At 38.4% G+C, this 9,040-nt stretch overlaps 1 protein-coding gene across 2 annotated transcripts in view; it reads left to right on the top strand.

The window, feature by feature from the left end:
* Positions 1–2,490: 2,490 nt before the first annotated feature.
* Positions 2,491–9,040, top strand: part of Nsun6 (NOP2/Sun RNA methyltransferase 6) — a 34,972-nt gene continuing 28,422 nt past the window's right edge. The window contains exons 1-3 of one of the 2 annotated variants that reach the window (XM_048367482.1): positions 2,491–2,981; positions 4,717–4,869; positions 7,540–7,616. In XM_048367482.1, coding sequence (XP_048223439.1) covers positions 2,907–2,981; positions 4,717–4,869; positions 7,540–7,616 — 305 coding nt within the window. In that variant the 5' untranslated portion in view covers positions 2,491–2,906. Of the gene's footprint in view, positions 2,982–4,716; positions 4,870–7,536; positions 7,617–9,040 lie in introns of both variants that reach the window. The other variant, XM_048367481.1, reaches the window with a different exon arrangement.

The following is a 9,040-nucleotide window of genomic DNA, read 5'->3' as shown; positions in this document are numbered from 1 at the left end:
GAAAATACACTTTTAAAATGGAAGAGTTAAAATCCTAATCATCTGATTTTGTGTGTGTGTGTGTGTGTGTGTCTGTAACATATCCGTTGAAAACATTTTTTAAAGACAATTTTCAGTGTAGTCCCCTTGATCTAGAGGAGGTAACATTATTCTCAGGAAGACTACTACTTAAAAATAAATTAGAGGGGCTGGGGATATGGCCTAGTGGCAAGAGTGCCCGCCTCATATACATGAAGCGCTGGGTTCGATTCACCAGCGCCACATATACAGAAAATGGCCAGAAGTGGCTCAAGTGGTAGAGTGCTAGCCTTGAGCAAAAAGAAGCCAGGGACAGTGCTCAGGCCCTGAGTCCAAGCCCCAGGACTGGCCAAAAAAATAAAAATTAAAAATAAATAAATAAATAAGATACTAAATTCATGAAATGAGAAAACATATTATAAAAGAAAAGACCTGACATTATCATCAGAGTTAAAACTCAGTTATAAAATGCTATTTGCGAGTAATGTTTTTCATTGAACTGGAATCCTCCTAAAATCTGGTTTCACAAAATAGAGGGCAAAAAAAGCTTAAACAACTGTCATAACCTTCAGATAACACTGGGAGAACTCACTGCAGCTGCAACTGAATTCAATTTATTACTCAGTTAACTAGATCAATTTGCACAGCTTGAAAGGAGTTCAGGTAACTGTGTTTTGCCAGAAAGCATGAATATTACTCTTTAAAAAAAGCTTTTCAACCTTGAAGGTAATGTCCACTATGATTTTAGTCTAGTTGATCATTTTCCAAATGGGTTGGTAGATTTCCCATAAGGAAATAATCCTCTGCCTTATTGTCTAAGAAATCAATAAGAATTTATTCAGTAAATATATTTGTGAAACAAATGCTCTCTGGATGCTGTAGATGATACAAGAGAAACTCAGTATATCATTCCTTTTAGGAAGAACAATGTTAAAATTCAAACTTCTCTGGCACAGGTGGCTCAGGCCTGTAATCCTACTCAGGAGACTGAGATCTGGAGGCACCAGTTTGACAGAAATGTTGGCTAGACTTTCTCAAAAAGAACCAGAAAAAAAATAACGCTGGAGATTTGACTTAAGTGGTAGGGTGGCAGTTTAACAAGCTATAAAAATGGTTTCATGCCCCAGTGCTGTCACACAGATACAAATTTTTTTGACAGAGTTGTTTGATGTTCCAAGAAGACTCAAAAAAAGATCCTGAGGGTCAAAGCATCCACTAAGTCAAAGTGTCCTTAAAATTATATGACTGGGGGGGGGGGGGGGGGGAATTTTGGTCTAGTGCTTTTACCAAGTGCTTGCCTAGCATGCACAAAGCCCTGGGTTCGATTCCTGGGTGCCACATATAAGGAAAAAGCTTGAAGTGGCCCTGTGGCTCAAGGGGTTGAGTGCCAGCCTTGAGCAAAACAAGCTCAGGGACAGTGCCCAGGCCCTGAGTTCAAGCCCAAGACTGGCATATATATATAATATAATTATATATTATATAATATATAATAAATATATATATCTTGGGTCATAACTTAATCGATGGGAATATCTCCTGTACTTCAGGGCTCATGAATACTCTTCTTACCATTAGGTAAATTCATGCTCCAACAGGTGCCTCGAAGCCTATTCACCATGAAGACATGTGGCCCTGCCTCCGATTTCTTTCTTGCCTAGAGACAGTCATGGTGGCTTATAAATGACCTGGGTAAGCACTGAAATTTTTTTTTTTTTAAAGCTGGTCCAGTTCCTTAACCATTTTTCAGGACCTCTTCTCTCCAGAAACGTTCCCTCCCTGCCCTTGGTTACAATCCCATTCTGTTAGGGTGAAACCTCCCCACCCCCTGAGACCTGCGCTCACTGAACCCACAAAATGAGCCCTGTAGGGTGGTTCCTTTCGTTCCTCCACAATATCCTTCCGTTGTCCTCAGACCAGTCAAGACCCAGACACACGGGGAATAGTAACATCTCACATTTATTGAGAGAGTACTTGTTTACCGGCATTCCAAGCCTTTTGCCTAATTTTGTTGTTTGTTTTGTTTTTAGAAATACTACGTGGTAGAACTACTTCCAACCCTAGCAGCCTAGACTCAAAGTCAAATTATTCTCGACGCACGTTATTTCCCGTAGGCTTCCAATGCGGGGCTCCGGTGAACCAGGCCTGTACGATTCCCGGGACCCTGTCGGCAGGCAGCAGCGCGAGGCCTAGCGCAGGTGAACGCGGTTCTGAAAGGACTTCGAGTCCCGACCCACAGCGACGGGCGGCTGCGGAATGGACGCCCCGAGGAGGAAGGGGTGAGCCGAGCTCTCTGGGAAGTGACGCAATCAGAAAGCGTCTGTCCGCGGAGAAGGCGTGGGTCGGCGCGCATGAGCCGAGCTCGCTGGGAAGTGACGCAATCAGAAAGCGTCTGTCCGCGGAGAAGGCGTGGGTCGGCACGTATGAGCCGAGCTCGCTGGGAAGTGACGCAATCAGAAAGCGTCTGTCCGCGGAGAAGGCGTGGGTCGGCGCGTAATTGGAAAGGAGGATTTAAGTCTGGGAGCGGTGCTCGCCTAGTTTCGGTAACTGGCTTGGGAGATCTTACGTCTTGTCGTCGAGGCTTTTTCCTCCGTCCCCTCTGCAGGGCGGCCGGCCTTGCCTCACGAGGAGTTCCCTGCGCGACCACGGAGGACTGAAGTCGAGGGTGGTGGAAGCCAGAAATAACTACTACTGTTGTGACAAGGCCCCAGAAACCATGGCCTCGCTGACCCGTCTCCCTCTCTAACTCTGCGCTGTTTACAGAAGCCCCGGCTAGTCCTGGTGCATCTTGGTGCTTGTCTATTCGTTGTCAAGACTGCTGTCAGCTCGGAAAGAAAAACCACCGTCTCCCAACAATTTCCTCTGAAGGAGAAATTCAACAGGAAAAAATAATGGCTGTTTTTCCTAGGTTGTTTTTGAGACCTGAGGTCGAAAACTATCTTAAAGAAATCTTTACGAATCAGGAGGTGGGTCAGATAATCGTATTTTATGATATTTTGCGTAAATTTAAATAGTGTTAATTATACGAACAAGGTGTGAATGAGATGTACGTTTTAACACTTAGCTGTGGGGGAAAAGTGTCTGTTATGGATGGCACAGAGGTGATTGCCAGGTTGAACAAGTCCACAAGACATGCGCACACTCACACCTGTTATTAGAACCCATGTTCAGGAACTCAGGTGAAAAGGACATTGCAATTTGGGTGCCTCTAAATGCTTTCAGTTGTGCTAGATGGTTTGCAAATTTCAGTTGTTTTGATGGGAATGTGGCTTAGTGGTACAGTGCTTGCCTAGCATGCGGGAAGCCCTGGGTTCAATCCCTCAACACCACATAAAGAGAAAAAGCCAGAAATGGCACTGTGGCTCAAGTGATAGAGTGCTAACCCTTGAGTAAAAGGAAGCCAAGGACAGTGCTCAGACCCTGAGTTCAAGCCCTAGGACTGGCAAAAAAAAAAAAAAGTGGTACAGAGGAATTGGCATTCAAAACAGTATATGAATAGAATGCATCTTGATCAGTGTCACTCATTCTCCATGCCTAACAACCCCACAACTTCTCACAATTTCATAATTCTGTATGATTTGCATTGAATTTTATGTTCTCATTTTAACAGATGAGAGAACTTAGGGCACAAGGAATCATGTTATTGATCTAATTTCAAATAGCTATGAAACTGAAGGTAGAGTTCAAGTAAAATGTAAAAAATATTTAGAATTAGAGTTGGGCCCTGGTGGCTCACACCTGTAATCCTAGCTACATAGTAGGCTGAGTTCTTAGGAACAAGGTTCAAAGCCAGCCCAGGCAGGAGTCCAGGAGACTCCTATCTCCAATTAAGTTCCAAGATAGTTGAAAATGGTGGTGTGGCTCAGTGGTAGAGTACTAGCCTTGAGCCAAAAAGCTCAGGAACAATGCCCAGCCAGGCCCTGAGTTCAAGCCTCAGTACTAGTGCACCAACAGATGTGCACCCCTTGGGTTAGAATCTCAAACACTGGGTTTGTGTTTATTTTTTGAGAAAACTATTGTCACTTAACTTTGATTCCCCCTTTGAAAATTGAGAGGGGAAAGAAATATTTAGCAGTGATAAAACTTGAGAAAGTAAACATGTTAGTATTGTTGGATTAGTAGGTGGACAAGTAGTTTTTGAAGATTCTCTGAGGTCTTGTATAGTCAAAGCTTTGGAAAGTTTCAGTTAATTACAAAGGAACATGGTAGAGTCTTCATTTCTGATATGTGTGCTTGCTACTCATCTTTCTTGAAGCTGTCTGGTACATTTAATAATCTATTATAAAATTTATATCATAGGGGGAATCTTGGATAACTGAATACATCAGTGTATTTGTCCTTCAAATATTGGTAATCTTAAAAGTTAGGAGGATATAATGCCCCAGAGATGATGTTAGCAGTGTGAGTGCTGAAAAAGTTGGTGTGTTTTAAATATGTAGAGTTAAATCCTGGATTTAAATAATTAATTGCAGTAGATGTTTTCATCATGTTATGCTTTGAAGTTGAGACTTTTCAAAGCTCTTGATTTATATCAAGCATTTTGTTAGATGCTTATTACTAAAGAACCCTGTGAAGTACACCATTACTAAATAAAACATTGAAATGAAATGGAGCTGTTACTAAAAGACTTTTTTTCATTATATGGAATAATTGTATATGCACGTTCTGCTAAGTATGTAAAATTGAAATATTCTTTTTCAGATTGTATCTTCAAGCAAACAAGAAGCAGAAAGGAAGTTCGAAACTCTGTTAAGTCACTTGGCTCATCCTCCATCATTCACAACTGTCAGAGTAAATACACACTTAGCCTCAGTTTATCATGTGAAAAATCTGTTGCTTGATGAACTGCAGAAGGTTTGTACAAAGTTTTATACAGTTGTATTTCTACAATGTGTAGAAATGCTTCCCGTTAAAATCCTGTGAAACCTGCAATAATCAAACTTTATAGTTAGGAAATTGTGGATGTAAATTATGCCAGGTTACACAAAAATAATGCTAGAACTTGAACTCCTAATTCTGATTTAGGATGAATTTCCAGGCTTGTTTGCTTTATCATTAAAATAACTGTGTTTATTCTGACCACCATTTCACCATTAGCTTGTAATGATTAAGAGAGTTGATTGTGTAGTTGAAATAAGCTGAGAGTGATACCTACCAGATATCTGTAGGCTTCTATTTGTAATCAAACTTAGTTGAACTAAGAAACACACATCACTAACAAAACTAGGAAATGAGAATAGTATAAGGAATAAGTTTTAAAGCAACACAGCATGGTTTTTTGTTCAATCAAGAAAATATTGTAGAATTATACCCATCTTCTGTAAGTGAAAATATTTTTAAATACTTTATGATTTCCATGAAAACTGCAAAAATTACTTGAGTTGTTTTGTTTATATCATTTCTTTGCTTGGTAAAACATTGTATTTTGTGCTTTAAACACTATATACTGATATTTTCCTACAAAGCAATATAAGATGGGCCAGATAAGGTGAGCATCCACCCAAGCTGTACTGTGTGAGCTAAATACTGTAGTTAGTAAAGCTTCCTTAACAACTGTAAGGGGAATCGTAGACCTGTTTCTACCTCATGTGTAACCAAGCTAAAACCAAGAAGCTTTTAAGAATAATTCTATATATTTCAAGTTTCAAATAGATGACACAGTTAGAAGAACAACAAACTAAGGTTGGAGTTCAATTCATTGATGGAGCATTTGCCTAACATGTTTGAGGACCTAGGCTCAATCCCTTACAGTGAAATAATACAAAATTACAAAAGACAACAAAAATAGCTATATTATGACTGTGTAAGATTAGAATTTATTACAATAATGAAGACTTGAAGATTTTTGATTGGTTGTGGGGCTTGAGCTCCAGGCCTGTACACTGTCCCTGAGTTCTTTTGTTCAAGGATAGTGCTCTACCACTTTGAGCCACAATGCTACTTCTAGTTTTCTGATAGTTAATTGGAGTTAAGGATCTCACAGACTTTCCTGTCCTTGGCTGGCTTTGAACTGGGATTCTCAGATCTCAGCCTCCTGAATAGCTGGGATTACAGGGCTGAGTCAGCAGTGCCCAGCAGATTACTTTCTGAATAGCTATTTGCATGTATTTTTCCTATATTAGCATATGTTTTATAAGAGGAGTGTTCTTTGCAACAGTTTTTGTTCAAGCTGTGGGGCTTGAACTCTGGGCCTGGGCATCGTCTCTGAGCTTTTGTGCTCAAAACTAGTGCTCTACCTCTTGAGCCACAGTTCTATTTCCAGCTTTTTGGTAGTTAATTGAAGTTGAGTCTCTTAGGCTTTCTTGCCTGGGCTGGCTTGAAAGCATGATCCTCATATCTCAGCCTCCTGAGTAGATAGAATTACAGATGTGAACCAGTAGTTTGCCTCAAATTTCTCTATTTGAGTTAAATATTTTTAAATTTCCCATGCTGGTAAGTATAAGGAAGAAACTCAACTGCATTTTTCACAGTTGGTAATGTAAGTTAGCTTGACCTCTTTGTAAAACAGTTGATCAGTCCTTTAAAAAGTTAAGCATAGTCCAGCAATTCCACTTTAGTAATCAGGTCAAAACTAGCAAAAATATGTGCATACATGTTGAACATAAATGATCATGAATTATTTTTAAATAATCAAAAAGAAATATATTTCAAATAATCCATCAATTAGTGACAGATAAATCTAGAATAGTTCAATAGTGGGATACTGCCCATCAATGCAAGTAATTACTAATAAATGCTGCAGCATAGAGAAACCTTAACATAAAGGGAAGGAATTGAGACACAAAACATAGGCTGTATTATTCATTCATATGTAATGTTGACAAAAGGCAAATATATAGGGAAAGAGTAGTAGTTGCTGGAAATGTGAACATGGATTGACAAGGCATAGTGTGTTAATTTGTATTGTTATGAAAGTGTACAGTTTTATGAAAGTTATATTTCTGTATGTCACCATGCTCACGATAGAAGAGGTTTTTTATTTCTTTTTTTTTTTTTTTTTTTTGGACAGTCTTGGGCCTTGGACTCAGGGCCTGAGCACTGTCCCTGGCTTTTTGCTCAAGGCTAGCACTCTGCCACTTGAGCCACAGCGCCACTTCTGGCCATTTTCTGTATATGTGGTGCTGGGGAATTGAACCCAAGGCTTCATGTATAAGAGGCAAGCACTCTTGCCACTAGGCCATATCCCCAGCCCCGAGGTTTTTTATTTCTTACTCAGAAACTTAAAAATGATAATCTGGATGTAACTCTATATCGGAATTTCAGAGTAATTTCAGAGTAAGTCCCTTAAGGTAAACATAGTTTGTGTTTATAAAGCATGACAGCAAAATTGAATCTTATAGAGAAGTCAAGATATACAGAATTAGAAAACATTATCCTGATCTTTTTTATTTTTATAGTGCTTATGGAATAAAAATGAACTTGTTCCAAATCAAACTTCCTTCCATGTATAGTGATACTAAAAAGAAACCCAACAACTCCCCTGTGTTGATCGCTTTTTAAGGCTGTGTTTATTTTTAACAGCAGTTCGGTGAACTGAGTATTCCTGTTATTGAACACCCAGACCTTCCGGACATCTTACTTATTCCTGTGATTGGACCTAGGTTTGTAACTAATTATCAAGCTATATTTTTTTTTCTTCTGAGCAGAGATTTGTCACAGGATCACTTATAAGTGTTATGACAACACTGTTTGTCCATATCGATTACAAAATACTAGACATGTATCTTCAATATTGCATGTTAGGTATACTTTGTGAAATGGTTATTTTTTTCACTTTCTGAAAAGCTTTTCATTTATTTTTCTTTCAAAAATTTAAGTTCTAAATTAAAACATTTTTTGTACAACAGAAGTACAAAAAAACACATGTCCTATTTTCATAGCTGACCTGTTTTGCAATGTTTTATTTTTGTTCATAATTTAATGATCATGTTCAGTTATACCATGCATTATTCTACTCATATTTGTAAGACACATTCTTGAAAATCAAAGATAGATTTTATATTATATTGGGATGTTCTATTACAAAGGACATGTTAGTGTAAAAATAATCACATTGCTAAAGATTTAAAATCAGATTTATAATCAGTAATGGAATAGTGGATTCTCCATACTAGAGAAGATTACATGGCCTTCAGGCTGGAAAAATTAAGTGTACAATTAAGGTGTTCATGACTCATTAAGTAGCTAAAATAAATGGCTACACAGGATAATTACATTTACTAATAAAAAAATTCACATTTTGTGCAATTCCATATAAAGTCTAGAAGCTATAAATAGGCAAGCATTAGTAATGGCTTACTGAGAATGTTGGGTTGTGAGAAAGTGAATAATGATAGTAGTTTTTTTGCTTCTAACATTTCTGTTTTACTATAAACCCATATCATAATTTTTAATTAAAAATTGATTTGGGGCTAGAGCTGTAGCTCAAGAAATAGGAGCCCCAGCCTAACAAGTATAAGACTCTGAGCTTAAACCCCATTATTGTAAAAACAAACTGAGGTGGCTAAGCTATGAGAATTGAAACCAGACTATGCAAAAAAAAAAAAAAAAAACAACGAAAAAAAAACCTTGAGAAGCCATCTGAACCAGAAGAAAGGTGAAACGGAAGCATGGCTTAAGTGTTAGAGCAGAGCAGGCAAGCCTGAGTTAAACCCCAGTAGCAAAAACATGAAGAAAAAATAAATGAAAAAGTGACAAAGTATGAGTAATGCAAATGTGTGAGACCAGTAAGATCTAAAGTGAAACTGAGATGTTGAGCAAGATGTGATAATTGGACATCATGGAAGGGACATGAGACATAATCAATTCAGCCACAAATTGAGATAATACAAATGAGCTGATGTCAATATGAGGAGATCATTAGATACTATGCTAAGGATGTTTTTCAGAACAGACTACATTCTCCTCTTTCTTTACTGAGTGTTAAAGTGACATCTAGATTTTAACAGAGGGCAGAATGAATAGAATACCAGAGCATGGACAAGAACTCAAAGGTTAAGCAGCCAAGGATGGAGAGATGGCTTAC

Source organism: Perognathus longimembris, chromosome 18 (genome assembly GCF_023159225.1).
Source record: "Perognathus longimembris pacificus isolate PPM17 chromosome 18, ASM2315922v1, whole genome shotgun sequence".
Lineage (NCBI taxonomy): Eukaryota > Metazoa > Chordata > Mammalia > Rodentia > Heteromyidae > Perognathus > Perognathus longimembris.
Note: the sequence above shows the minus strand (reverse complement) of the source record. Positions and strands in the feature narration are given on the sequence as shown.